This window comes from Mya arenaria, chromosome 4 (assembly GCF_026914265.1).
Source record: "Mya arenaria isolate MELC-2E11 chromosome 4, ASM2691426v1".
NCBI lineage: Eukaryota > Metazoa > Mollusca > Bivalvia > Myida > Myidae > Mya > Mya arenaria.
The window spans coordinates 3,526,596-3,541,691 of record NC_069125.1 but is presented as its reverse complement, the minus strand read 5'-3'; the positions used below and the strand labels follow the sequence as shown (position 1 = coordinate 3,541,691).

Sequence of the window (15,096 nt, the reverse complement as noted above, 5' to 3'; positions counted from 1 at the left end):
AATTAAGAATGGGCGGAGCGAGCGTAGCGTTTATACTGACTTAGAATATATAACATAATCTTCTGACACATTGTCAACGTAAAATCTGTCACCGGAATTGTGAATTGGGTGAGAGGCAGTGGGGGAGACCTTTAAACACTGCGAATTTAAAATTCTTAATAATTAAGCCTATTACTTAATGATTGCTTATCTGCAATTTCATTGGCTGTACATGTAGGTTGTATTCTATAGATCGTTAAGACATCATGAAATAGTTCAGCTCTGCCTCTGTCGACTTCATATAAAAGTAAAAAGCAAAACAAATTTTGAAATTTAATAACACATCAACATGAAATGCATGTAAAAGCATCACACTTCGAATTCCACATTTATTAGCCTTTTTTAAATTAAATTCAGAAAATAGATATTACATTTTTTTGCGATTATCTTCAGTTCATTAAACAAAATTAATCGTAGCCACTTCTTGAGTACAATTGGAAAATTTTAGTGCTTTCTTTCAACAGACAAAATGATATTTTGTTGAATACGCAAGTTTCATGATCATCAAAGCCACATTTGTGATGATGGTTATGATAGGTCTTGCATTGTTGATCGTTGTATATAATTATAAGTTTCAAATTACACTGTACTTTTGATGTTACCGATGACGAAATTACCATTTTATTACCACATAATGACGTATGAGGTAATTAGAAGTTAAGCTTAGTTGCATTATGTTTCATCACGTGACTCCGTTCCTCACATAAATCTCGTGTATCACCAAAATGTCACAGGCTAATTTTGAAAAATGGAATCGAAATGTTGGTTCAAAATAGCATACACACAAGTATCAACTTCATAGAAAAGGCATTGTTTATAAACATAGCGCTCATCTACGGGACATATGCGTAAATGCTGATTTTTAAACGTCGCGATCATGATACTTAAAATTGATAAAAACGTTAATATCACAGCAAACTTTAGGTACTACGATTTTCAACAGTATAGCAATTATAAAATGAAACAAACATCAACAGTTTTCTTGAAATTATAAATCAATATTTTTGGTTGCAAAGTTGTTGTTTAAATATAAGTGGACGCATACCAACGTCCATTTTAATTAGTGTTCGCAGTTTACTAGCTTGCAACGGAATTGTACATCAAATGTTGTTGTATTTTTGCATGGTTATGATGTTTGTTAGTAACAAAAGGTATTTAGTTAATTTAATACATGAGTTCATAATTTCTATATGTTGGGGAATTTTCGGATAGGAAAATGTCAAACATCTTCTATGGTTATATACATAGATTTAACATAATGGCTTTTCCGTAAGCTTTTTTACGTTTCTTTACTTTTTTTCTCTACATTTTGTTTAAAAAACATTTTGAAACCTTACTTGAAATACAATGAACAATGTAAAATAAATAAAATTGGAAAATGATGAGCTGGTTTAAATTGGCCCTAGACCTATGTAAACGAAAAGTACCCCAAAATACAGAATAATGAGTGAAAGATAATATGAATATTTTATTATCGCGACATCGCATTTTAGTCATCAAGTAACAATTATATCCACTAACATCCGACAGGTGGTATCCGTCACTGGCAAAGTTGTTCAATATTTTAAAAGGTTTGTGATGAGTTTTTATTTGTATTTCTTAAAACATTCTTCTGTCCTTGTGTTGGTATTAAGATTCTTTATCATGGTCTTAAACTTTAGCCACAACCAGTGCAGACAGGAGCACGAGTAAGGAAACAATCACAGCTCCGGCCCCTGAAATGTATACAATATGTTTATCTAGTTTATCTAGTTGTAACGTTTCTATTGAAGCTAACAGAGTCAAATAACAATGTTACAGTATATTACAATTAATTCATAGCATACGAAGTCGATCAACTTTCAACACGACCAGTCTCTGTTATGTTATGAAAATAATTGCGTTGTGTTAAACCGCTTATATGTTATTTTTCTAAGTTTGGATTAGGACGTAAATGTATAAACAACTTACCAGAACATAGCTTATCATCCACAACACCACCCGTACATGTGCAGACTTTACAGTCGCCTTCGCAATTCGAGTTTGCCACGCATTGGTCGGTAGTTGTGCATGTTGCCGCTTGCTCTGAAATAGAAACACATAGATATTTGTTTAAAAAAACGCGTGTATGGTGCATTTAGGTTGTACAAATATTTTGCTAATTGTATCACCATGTATATCAACAAGAATATTTGATGGTCAATTGTATTTATCAAAGTTCATATGAAATCTTCTGGTTGATTTGTATATGTATAAGCCTGTTCGTGTAAATACGTTATTTGTTAAACATTCACCATAAGTAGTATGCATTGTACTTTGGTGTTACCCAATGATGGGTAACATTGTGTAAGTTATCGACATGGTAACCTTAGATTGCCCACATACATTGAAATATGAAAAAAGCAGCATCGGTTCGTCAAAGACTGTGTTTTCAAACAAAAATTATATTAAGTAAAGCTTTATGTTATTAAACATATACATCTGATAATATACTGTCTAAATATCACTGATTTAACGCGAACAGTATTGTCCCGAAATAACAGAACATATATAACAGATAAGGTAATACTTACTTTTCTTGCATGTCTTTGTGGTGTCACAAACCAGGTCAGCATCGCTTCCGGTGTTGCAGCCATGGTCATTGTTGCAGGGTTTATCGATAGCTGTAAGTAATGCAATCTTGTGAGAAATGAACAACCAGAAACGGCATGCGACCGACTCGAAAAATCAAAGGCATTCAAATTGTAATCGAGCAGATCTACACAACTTGGTGAAAAGAAATTGTAACTAAGTTCAATTAATATTATATAATGTTTCAACGCAAATGAATGAAAATCAAGTGTTAATAACTATGTGTATTCGGCTGAACGTATCCAATAAATAAAGAAACCAGACATTAATAAAGAAATTAAGAGGAAGTCTAGATTGCATGCAGCGATCTGACTGCTATCGACCTTGCTATTTTGTTATGTCCATTAACATTTTGTTCAAATGCGGTAATTATTATATATGTTGGATTTGAAAGCAAATTTACCAAACCATTGGCATCAAAGAAGTATGAATCTAGAACTTTAAGCGATATTACGATCCATTAAGCCAGAATGGTATGATGTCTTACAATGGTATAACAACATGTTGAAGTATAAGCTTATTAATGTTCAAGTACGAGCGGTGACAAGTCTAACAATAGTAGTATTTTAACTAATCTGAGATAAGTATGCTCAATTACCAAGTAAGTGTTAAATAAACTGTGTTAAAACGCAACTTAGTCAACCATCTGCGATGGATGATCCCGTTTTCCTATAGTTTTCTGGATTGGTGCAGGGAAATGAAATGTTGTTTGTGTTTTTTGTTTCTTAACCTTTTTTTTAATTTTTTGATCGGGGGAGGGCATTAAAGATAAATTATTTTTTATTGTGTAAACTGCTTGAGACATAATAATTCTATATATTTAAATTGGGTTTTACATGTTTTGATAAAGTTCTTCCAGAGATAAAAAAAAATCATGCCAGCTTCATTCCAAACGATAACAGTCGTTAAAATGTACAATATAAAATAGGCGGGTACCTCCTTGGCAAATCTTCAGTGTTGAATCTTCAGTGTATCCAGTGGCACAAGTACACGTTGTGCCTGTGCACGAGGAAAATGTCACACAGTTGTCCTGGTCACCACCACAATCACCTACCGCTGGAAGTATAGGAAGAATAAATACGTTAAAGTTAAACAGTTAATTCACAAAAAAAACTGTATAACAGAAGTATTTCTTAAATGTATTCAATCGCTCATTGATTGGTCAATACTTATAACACCTTTTACCTGCAAAACATTACAGGTCGGACAGCTTGTGAATAGTTTATTCAAATGGCTACCGAAAGTAGATCTTGGAAAATGTCAATGTTTGATAGATGAATTAAACTTATTCTTGCCTTTGCGATTAATGCCGTCATTTTATTACAGACAATGTCCACACTTGAGCAAATTGATACAATAGTATGTATTTTTGACATATCAGGACTTAATAGGCATACGTATGACATATTCCTTAATATTGATCACATATTGAAGACACATCTAATTAAAAAAGAATGCATTAACACAGTTTCCTTTACATCTACCAAATCATAATTAGGAAATATGTTGCTAAAATGTATTACCGTCGATAAGGCATTTTAGCGTTTGTTTCCACATCTATTGGCATATAGATATGCGGGGAGTTGAAAAGACGTTAAATAAAACGATAAAATACTTCTTAAAATGTTTTTTCTCATCATACAAAGCAAACAGTCAAATACTTAGCTTACCCTTTCTGCACACAGGTACTGTAAGAGCCAGATCACAGTAGAGACTGGCTCCACAGTCAGCAGACGATGAACAGGCTTTTCCGGCAGCTGAAAATAAATTTGAAATAATTGCATTCAAGCATCATAATTTTACAAATGATTTCACTTTCATGCTTATTTTGTTTTGGTAGACTTTTTATGTTCAAGTTGCAAAACTGTATATATCTATGAGACTTGCAGTTCATGATGGTCAAACATGCCTAACATGATTGTCAAACTTAAATTGTTGGCAATAAACGTGTCTGATTCAGAATCAGAATCAGTTTTAAGATATATCGATCACACACTTACACTGTTAACGTTTTAAGTGATTATCTTTGCAGTTTTTGTATACTTTTATGAAACAGCACATTTCAAAAGGACTCTGAGCCTTTGTCGCTTAAGAAGGAAAGGGTTATAAAAAGCATTCAATGAACACTTATAGGATTGAATTACCCGTGTTTATGGTCAAGGCGTTAACAGTGCCTTCCCCTTGATATTCGATTGAACATAACTGCACATAGGGTAAATATATTTAAACACACCTGACGTGTTTCTATCATTTAAATGATTTTGCTCAAAATGTTTTATTCAGTGTACTTATCTAGTGCACATACCTGGATGTTATTAAGCGAATAACTAAAGCAAATAAAACAATCCTTGAATTTAGCCATAGGCTACATAAAAATACATGGTATTCCCATCACTTGTCATTTTCCCTTCCATGATGGCAGGCAATCCTCGAAACTCCGAATGATTATTATGTTCAAAATACTTTTTTATGTGTGTTTGCTTTTCATTAAAGCACATAAAACTTAGCGTTGACGACCTGGTGATATATTTTGTCAAGTTATTTTCGACATCCTTTCAAAGACTGTAGGAATAAAGATTTTTATTAGTTGGCAGCAATCGTCATGTCATACGTCAAAATTGCATAAAGGGAATAAAATCGCTACTGGTACCTCCTTCGCAGTGTTCATTGCTTCCATCCTTTGTGTATCCATCGCCACATGCACAGGTATCGGACGCTCCAGTACAGCCGGCGTAAACCACACACTTGTCAGTTTTCCCGGCACAACTCGAACCCGCCTCTGTTATTAATAGAACCATTTGTTGTTTATTTATTGTTCATATATCAAGAGGCATGAAATAATTTCTTGTTTTCCATCAAGTTCACCAAAATGCCCGAGTCACAAATAAAATAAAGATAGAAAATCATCAAATTAAAAACTGATGGTATTAAATTGCGTGTTAACCAGGCTTAGCTACCAACATATCGATAGTGGCCGTATGACATTTATCAGATACCAAAATGACGTCGGTTCGATTCCCGCATTGGTTTTGTCCATTTTGGGGATCCATGGGTAGGTTTCCGCCTTAAACCAGAAGGCGTGGCTCTAGTGTCTCATCTTTTTAACTTCCACACACAATATATAAATGTTACATAACTTGTTTCACATATATTGTTAATAATAGTTAATAAATGAATTACATTGCTATTCGACTAAGTGAATGTGCACATACTTATAGCACAGACTCCGGCGTTACTGCAGATAGAAACTGTATTCGTGTCAGTGTCACACTCGGTAGAGGCTGTGCAAGTATGCCCATAATCTGCAACACAAATACATATTATATGTAATATACACGAGTACATTCGTCGTTTTGTATAAAATGAAATAAACCTTCCAAAACTGAAAGCAAATTAAATTGAAATAAGGTCAAAAATAAGTCTACTACCATCCGTCAGTGGTTAATACAAAACCTTCCATTTTCGGCAAAAAGCTGAAATACTCGACACGACATCGTTTTTTGAAAATGTCACACGTTTCGATTTGAAAATTCATTTAAATTCACCACGGAATTATGTTATATGTTAATCTTATCTTAGAGTGATTCTTACCTCCAAGACATGACGTTTTGGCTGTATTAGCCAAATAGCCAGTCATACACGAACATGTACTGCTTATGCACGCTGCATTACTGACGCAGCCGGCATCGGTGACACACGCAGAATCGGCCTCTGGCGGTGAAAAACAAGGAAGAATATTTTTGAAGATGTGTCAGTGATATAACAGCAGTGCAGTGAATATAACGACCTTAAGAACTGTTTTATCGCTTAATAAAGTTACGTCCCTTTGATAAAAATTGAAATCACTATTTCACATTTGAAATGACAAAAGAAAACACAAATATATGGAAAAATGGATTGTGTATTTCTTTACATACTTTTTTGGAAAAAAACAAATGTACGTACATAAATTAACTTATTTTAAGTACATCATTTATCTGTCTTCAATTCCCGGTAAATTAAAAACAACCAATCGGTGAAGAAAACCTCATTACGCAAACCCGAATTTCAACTGCATTTAGTTGTTGCATTTTGTTAAAAGTGGTTTAATCTCAACAAACAAATTCCAATGGATATTGTAATTGTTTTTAATCCACACTTCCAATTGGTGCCCCATGGTGACGAAATGATAATCATGTTCCGTGAAAATTTTGCGTTTTTTGTTAGTATATAAAAGTTATTTCAATCATCAGAATAATAAACAAGTCTTGCTGTTTTATATGTCCATTCGGAATTCCTCGGCCATTTTTATTGAAAACAACCTCGGATGTATGCCGGTACATCAGTTAAGAAGTTCGTAAATATTTGAATTAAATCATTAATTAAATGTAGTGTTTTAGTCTGCATTTATTGATCAAAGTTTAAATTGATTGCCAGTGAAGTGTATTATTGCAAACATAATTAAGATTACCAAGATTTCAGTCATCAAGTTTAACTACTAAATAAAATTACTACGCGATCTTCTTGCAGTGGACTTAAACGTGCCACTTTTTGAGTATGTAAACCGTCCAAATACATCCGTGGTTGTTTTCGATAAAAATAGCCGAGGAGCTCCGAATGTTATATTCCGTGTTTTGTTTTTTAAATAAAACTGGATTCAATGATAAACACAATGGTTCGATAACTATTTTCCAAGTGCTTGTTTTGTGCACATCAGGTGTGGGCATAAATCATGATTAAATATCCGAAAGAGAACAGATAGTTTGTTGATTACAATAGAAAACTTCATTTTACTTTTGATCAAATATAACGATATGTTCACTCATGGCTTCGTCACTCGTGATTATATTTGTTTTTCTTAATCACTCGTAAATAAAATGCAAACTTACACTGAAATCCAAGAATAACCTTTACTGAATGGATGCAGCAACGATACGTTTTATGTTTATTTCAATTAAAAATAAACCTATTATTTCTTGGCACTCCGTAATTAAACCTTTCACAAATAAGCTATGGTAAGGTATAAACAATAGGGTAATTGGAACAGATTGTGTCTATGATATTGTAAATATTTAAATATGACGAGTAAGTACGAGTTACATTTTTTGTAAATTGTCATAAAGTAACGATATGTACCTTAAAGCATCATTTAAATTGACATGGTCACATTAAATTTTATACTGTAAAAACATGTTCATACTTACTCCCAACGCAAAGTAAGTTTGCGTCCACAGGATGTGTTGCATCACAAACGCATGCTCCTGAGGAACAAGCTGAATTTGACATACACTCGGCTGAATTGGCACCGCTACAGTCTCCACCGCTACCTACATCACATCAAATCAACACATTTAATAAAAATTGTTATATGAGTAATATCTGGATTACAATTCAATTTAAAACAGAAAATAGTTACTACAATCAGTTCGCGTGTTTTTGAAATCATACCGCTGTGAATAGTTTTAATCACTGGGGTTTGGTCGTTGTAGTAAGTACTTTGAACCAAATTGTCAAGCTTAACGTGTGATACGTACGTACTTGTGCAAATATTGCACAACCAATTCAAGCTTACTTATCAAGCTCCGCCTGTGGTTAACGTACTTACTCTGATAGTTAATTCGTACACGAAAATAAAAGTATACACTCTCTAATGTTGTTAAATGATTGTTGTTGTTTTTTCAATGGCTTCTGAAGATCAATGCGTACGATGACATTCTGTTTATTGATGTGGGTTGACATGAATATATATCGTAAGCAATAAACACTTAGATGATTGTGTTATTCAGACCTATAATTCAAGGGATAATATTTAATTGCACTATAGTGTCACCAATGTCATACGTTGCATATAAGAGAATCAACACTCACTGCATATTTCCATTGCGATTTAGTTTATACGTTATATATGTTTACAACGATTTTTAAGAAAGTTATTATAACTTATACTATATGTCACTCTCGTTGGCACAATGTTACACGAGAGTGCGATCGTGTGGTGTAGGGGAAAACGAAGTATCCGGAGAAAACCCACTTATTCGGTTTGGTTACCACTAACCAAACTCACATGAGCCCAGGCCGGGAATCGAACCCGGGTCGCCTTGGTGAGAAGCGAGTGCGCTAACCACTCACCGGACAACCATTGCGATTCGGTAACGTACCATTGAAAGAAAAATGATACAATAGCTGCATATTTCTCTTTTTTGGAAATGGGTATTTATTACTCAAACTTTCCGAATAATTTTTAACTTTGATACCATACCAATTCAATTTTTATCATAATATGTATGTCCACATTCACCAGATAACAGCTAGTGAAAATACATGTATGTGCTTTGAAAACAGCATATTGAGATGGATACTGTATACATGTTAAGACAAAAGTCAGCGGTACCTAGTTTACAAACAGGCAAAGCCACCGTGGTGTCGCAAACAGTTTTGGCAACAGAAGCATCACAGTCCGCTGTTGTTGTACAAGATTCTCCTAGTTCTGAAAATAAACGTTTTGCGTTTTCATTAGAAAGTATTTCATATAAACAAGTGAAATTACTGTTTTTTAGTTATTCTTTTATCTATGTATTTATTTATTTATTTATTTATTTATTTATTCATTTATTTATTTATTTATTTATTTATTTATTTATTTATTTATTTATTTATTTAAAATTGATTTTATTTTTTGTGTTGGAAATCATGACATATGAAGCAATTTGAAATTAAAACATTTTAAATTAGAGCCGGTGTTGTATAAACGATATGTAGGCTTAATAGAAACGCTGTATTAAAATCAATTCTTCTCTTACTTTTCTTGCACAGTGTTGAGCTTGTCTCTTCGGTATGGGTGGCCGCTGTACATACGCAGATATTGCTATTACAAGCTGCATTCGACAAACATCCAGTCTGGACGTTCGTACAGTCTCCTCCAGATTCTAAAATAAAAATGCATGATCTAGTTTAAACTTTCTAATAACTCATACCAAACTGTAAATATCAACATTACCTTGTCTCACAGTGTACAATTTACAAGAGTAATTTGGTTTTATAAGTGTAAAGTTAAAAAGATATTTATTTTGCAATTTCAGCTTGTGAAACCAAAATGATGGAAAATATAAAGTGATTAAAAGAAAAAGAAAAAAAGGAAAATATATAAAAATTCCACTTGTAAAATCATTATTTCTAGATTATTCTTTCTTACTTATTTTGCACACTGGACTTGCAGCAGTCGTGTCACAGATAGTGTCAGCCTCAGTTGTCGTATCGCAGTTAGAAGTTATGGTACATGTTGTCCCAATGCCTTGGTAAATATCAGAATGTGGTTAGGTTTGGTTTTCATAAGACCTTACAAACCTTACGAGGATGTAACACAGTTTTGATTACGTCCACAGAAGCTCAAGATCGACAAACGTTATATTGTAGTTAATATGGCAGAGAATAAGGACTGAAATATAAGTGTTCATGAATTGATACGTCTTTTTAAAAGCTCTACCTGTCACCTTTTGCTATATTTATGCATCATTTGAACGGACATAAACATGGAAAATATAAAAAGGTGTACAGATGAGAAACTATGAAAGGTTAGAATAAAAACCATAATTTATTTCCATTGAATATGAATATATATTGTTATTAAACGCTCATACATAAATCAAACCTGCTAGAAAAGAGACCAGGACATATAGCTTACTTGCTTTACAAGCTGCGCTTATTTTGGCGTATCCCGTTGCACATGCACAAGTACCGGACTGACACGTGGTATGGGCGTCAGTGCATTCACAGTCTGCTGTACATGTTCCATCAAGGGCAACTGAACGGAAAAAAAACAGAAATGACACAAATCCTTGATTTGTTTAATGATTGATATTTGTGAATAAAAAAACGATAGGATTAGGTGGATGTTCATCACATATCCTGTTGTAATAAAAACAAGAGCTAACGGAAAACACTTGTCTATTACATCGCCGCTTAGACAATTAAGTTTGAAAAATTGGAAGTTCCAACAAAGAATGTTTTCAATGATGTATGAAATAAATAATAAAAAGTACATGTATATAACACACACGTTACAAACATATATTAAAGGTATGTGATATTACATCGCATATAATAAAATAGATTTGGTAACGACTATCCGCAGTAGAGGGAGGGAGTAGGACGCACTAATCCTACGTTTAGAAGGAGTCATAATGAGTACATTCAGCAATATGTTTTTAAGCTTGATTGACCGATGCCCACTGATGACACTTACAACACATAGTGTGTAACATTGAACAAGAGGATTGGCTCAACGCTGGATAGTCCCTGCCACTTCGTCTAATATTTGCCATAAAGAAGACCGGGAACCAGACAACAAACTAGGCTACTATACATAATTTCAACTGAGCTGCAACGCCGACGCAGATACCGAAATAGTGAATATAATAGCCATTTTAATTATGTGAAACGTCGTCAAGCTTACATTTAACTATTAAAAGAATTAATTGGGCCATTAAAAAATAGACAATGAAACCAACCTGCATTGATATTGTTCACGAACAAACCAATCACCAGCAAAACGCACAAATAACCTGGTCCAACCTGGAAAAAAAGACAATTTTCGTGGCGGAAAACTGTACTTGCATGAGTATGTTTGTAGGAGGAAATAATGAATGACTGGTAATCATTTTTATAATTAATAACTCTGCATTAGAAGTATCAAAAATAACTATAATGGGCCGAAATCAAGGACGAAATTGGGGTCATAAATTCAACTTATACTGTGCAAAAAAAACAGCTTCAGGTTTAAAACGAAACATGAAAATATATTTGCAATAGTTCAAAAGCCGCAGTGTAAGCATCATAGCGCACAAAAGTATGATGTCACATTATGATGCTCGGCTGTTAAATGAAACTATATAAAAAAGGCACTTGCACGGAAACCCAATCATTGGCATCTAAATATAAACCAATGTCGCCGCGTCTGTTAAAAAAGAGGAGAACCCCTTTGGGAAATATACATATCTATACAGTAAGAGTACGACATTTGTATGGATGACTTTTTATCAAAACTTTGTCAAAATTTTCGATTTATTCAGGTTCAGTCGGTAGGCCTGATATAAAGAGCAAGATACAATAATTTCAATGATTCTTAGATATATTGGCTATACTGATACCATTCAAATATAACTGTATGTATAACTAAGTCTTACTATTATTACATGAAATTATATTATTGAATGCGAAATTTGAAATCCGTTTTTTTTAGAATGATATCAAACCACTCTTCAACTTGGTGTACTTAAGGAAAAAAGGAATTAATTGAGATTTAAATATGAAATAAAATAAATTTCATTATCCGATGTAACAAAATTAGTATGTTCATAGTCAGTCTGCCATAAACGCTTCACTGGCATCGCATTAGTCTGCAAACGTTACTCTAAGGGCAAATTGAAATTTAATAATCCAGCAGCGATGAAAGACATCAAAAAGTTATGGTACACTTGTTCCTATACAGTTTAATTGTGTCTGTTTTTTTCTTTATTTGAACAAAACGTGCGAATTATGAAAGCTACAATAAAGAGGCGATGTTGCATACAACTTCCTGTGACTCTGTTAAATACTTCAGGGTCGAACTAAAAGTATTATGTGCTTGATATAAATTTTAGCTGTTTTGGTGTTAATGTTTATTGTCATAAAATAAAATGTTATTTGTTTATGTCAGGTAGGAAAATAAAATATATCTCTCTTTCTAAACTGTATAATTATACGACTCGAAAAAAATATGATTGTGCGTAATTCACCAAGGCGAATGAAATATATATTATACTGGGCTGTTTTTGTCTGTAGTAAAACACACATAATTATTCAATCTGCCTGTTCTAGATACTTGATCTTTTAGTACATGATGTCAAAAGTAGAAAGAAAATTGAGAAGATAATCAATTAAAAACGAGTAAAACATCGGTTTTTATGTATCATTATATTCTTAACTGTATCTGAAATCAAATGTTTAGGGTTAAAGTTAAGTTCTGTATTTTGTTTGCTGATTATAAATGCAGCATATCAATGAATCATTACAGACTCATAACTAGATTGTTAAAAGGCGTCACTCACTTCGTCCGGGTCAGTCTTATGTTTCTGCTTTTGAACAAAACGATTGTTAAAGAGGTAAATCATCATTAGAAATTAAAAAGAAATTTTGGTCATAATTTCATTGTGAAAAAATTCGTTGAAACAAATAAAATTAACAAACAACTGTTTTACCCCAAAACGTCAATTTCAAACCTTTTGATAGTTCGCTTTTAAGGTAGGATGCGCAGAAATCAATGTATTGACACATATCAGATGTGGAATCTTATCTATAATTAAACAATCGTATACAGGGCAACTGTTTGGTTAACAATAGTTTTTTTTTTCTTTTATTTCAAGCTTAATGCTTCTCCGTTCTCCGTTGACTTTAAATGGGCAACACATAATTATTCATTCAGAAAGACGCGTATTCGTTTCTATAAATTGAAACTTTAAAAACCAAAGACTAAATAGAGGAAGGCATTTGTAATTATTTAGATTAACAACTGCAGAGCAAGAATTAGAGAAAGGTAAAAAAAATATTAAAGAAGGATTCTTTTGTACAGAAATTTCCTTCCCTTTAGATGTGTTGCGGCCATAAACGAATGTACGGAAGTTTCAGTTGCATACAAACCGAAAACTGTTCTAATAAAGACATTAAGACTCAATTCGTATGTCGCCAAATATTCACAATACGTGTTCTTTTAACATATTTAAATTTAACAAAATTACACTGTTAAATGCTCAAAACGACACTGTGTATTTATTTTTAGAAAGCACCAGGATTCTTAACAACAAAGCGTTGAGACTTGTGTTGATTTCAATTCATTTCAATATCATTTACTGTGGTGATGACATAAAATGACGACACGTCTTTTTTTTTTAAAGCACTTCCTTTTTAAAACAATACAAATCAAATTGACTGAGAAGAAAACAGTTTATAGATTAGTTTTGCTTTATTATTTTTAACAAAACATGCTGATTATGAAAGTTCTCTTCTGCAAGCTTGTATTTGCATACTGCTTCCCACAATTCATGTTAATGCTGCAAACCCAAATTATCAGTTTTAAACTGTATATTAGCTTCAGCTGTTTTTTTGCTATCGTTTTGTTACACCAAAATTAAGTTTTGGATATTATTTTGTGACTAAGTGTAACGGATCAATAAAACATACTTTTTTGTAATTTTGTTGTTGTTTTTTTGATTCACTAAATCATATTATCAATTAAGTTTTGTATTTAGTTTTGTGACTTTAAATACAACATATAAATTAATAGTAACTATTGTTTATAATTGAATTTTGTTTTTATTTACTGAATTTATTTGTTGCGAAACTTTTCTGAAAAAACAAGTTCGAGTACTTGAATTATAACTTACAAATAAAAACATGCTTACCATTTTAGTAAATTGTGCACACCAAAATTCCAAAACCTCAGGACGGACGCCGAACGCCGCTGCATCTCGCTTTTATACGTTTTTAATGTCTAAGATTTTTGTCTTTCGAGTCTAAGATTGGCTCCTGGTTTCCACCACAATCCGTTATTTGGCAACTAAAGCACGTGGTACACATTTGGACGACTTTGACAACTGTCATAGGCTATGCTATTAGTATTCTTACTCCGCCCATAGAATGACGTATTCCCAAAAATGCTAGAAGCTTCCTCTCGTCAGTAAACATACGAAAAACTATTGGTAAGTCTTAGGTGTCCGTTTATTTCATTTCAAAATGAAGACACGACGTTCACTGAAACAAAACATATTACTGAATAAGACTCAAATTGAGGGATGGGTCTCATCATATTACATTTCTTTAAACTAATGTTTAAGGTCCTTACAAAAGGGTTTACTTGGTGTAATGGGTGTACTATTGCAAACGAAGAGAGAGAAGAAGATAAAAGAATTGTATAAGTCTTACTATTCCGAAAGTATTTTTTAAACTTAAATATTAATTTGTCTTAGATCATAGTACCTTTAAACAAAGAAAACAATACTTATAGCATTCATCATGCAAACCACGGTTGTACGCCCATTAACTATTACACTTAGTAACCTTTATTTCAGCGGAGTTAACGAGAGGAATAGAAATATATTCTAACTACACAGCATTATGTTATTTTCGCTTGCTAGTAAAGCAAATCATTCTAAGCGCTCATATATATCATTAGGTTTGAAAATAAGTTGTTTACACACATATGCACAGTGCTGTGTTATAGAATTCCCATTTGCGTAGACAGTTTCCATTTTTGTATCACTAGACTATTAAATGGAAATGGACTACCCGATTATTCTTGTAAGTGTGTAGTCTCATGTAGTGGCCTTTTATTGAGATAGTTAAAACATGTCCCGTGGGTCACAGCTTGTACAGTCCCGGGGTCCAAAATTTTGTATATCCTTTGAAATATTGAAATATAATATCTGAAACCGTAAT

The 15,096-nt window shown here is 32.9% G+C and overlaps 1 protein-coding gene across 1 annotated transcript; it reads right to left on the bottom strand.

The window, feature by feature from the left end:
• Nucleotides 1-306: 306 nt before the first annotated feature.
• LOC128231222 (platelet endothelial aggregation receptor 1-like) lies at nt 307-14,185 on the bottom strand. The gene is made up of 15 exons (XM_052943758.1): nt 14,064-14,185; nt 11,136-11,199; nt 10,310-10,429; nt 9,821-9,919; nt 9,429-9,554; nt 9,020-9,115; nt 7,833-7,955; nt 6,241-6,360; nt 5,862-5,951; nt 5,300-5,428; nt 4,320-4,406; nt 3,586-3,705; nt 2,592-2,681; nt 1,990-2,103; nt 307-1,754 (listed from the first exon to the last, which is right to left on the bottom strand). The coding sequence occupies exons 1-15, from the start codon at nt 14,064-14,066 to the stop codon at nt 1,690-1,692; spliced, it is 1,446 nt and encodes a 481-aa protein (XP_052799718.1). The 5' UTR covers nt 14,067-14,185; the 3' UTR covers nt 307-1,689.
• Nucleotides 14,186-15,096: the final 911 nt, after the last annotated feature.

Excerpts from the sequence above, each read along its gene's own strand:
- LOC128231222 (XM_052943758.1), bottom strand. Across the intron at positions 9,920-10,309 it reads AAGCGCAGCTTGTAAAGCAA|GCATTGGGACAACATGTACC; the intron begins GTAAGCTATATG and ends ATATTTACCAAG. Across the intron at positions 5,429-5,861 it reads CGCCGGAGTCTGTGCTATAA|AGGCGGGTTCGAGTTGTGCC; the intron begins GTATGTGCACAT and ends TATTAATAACAG.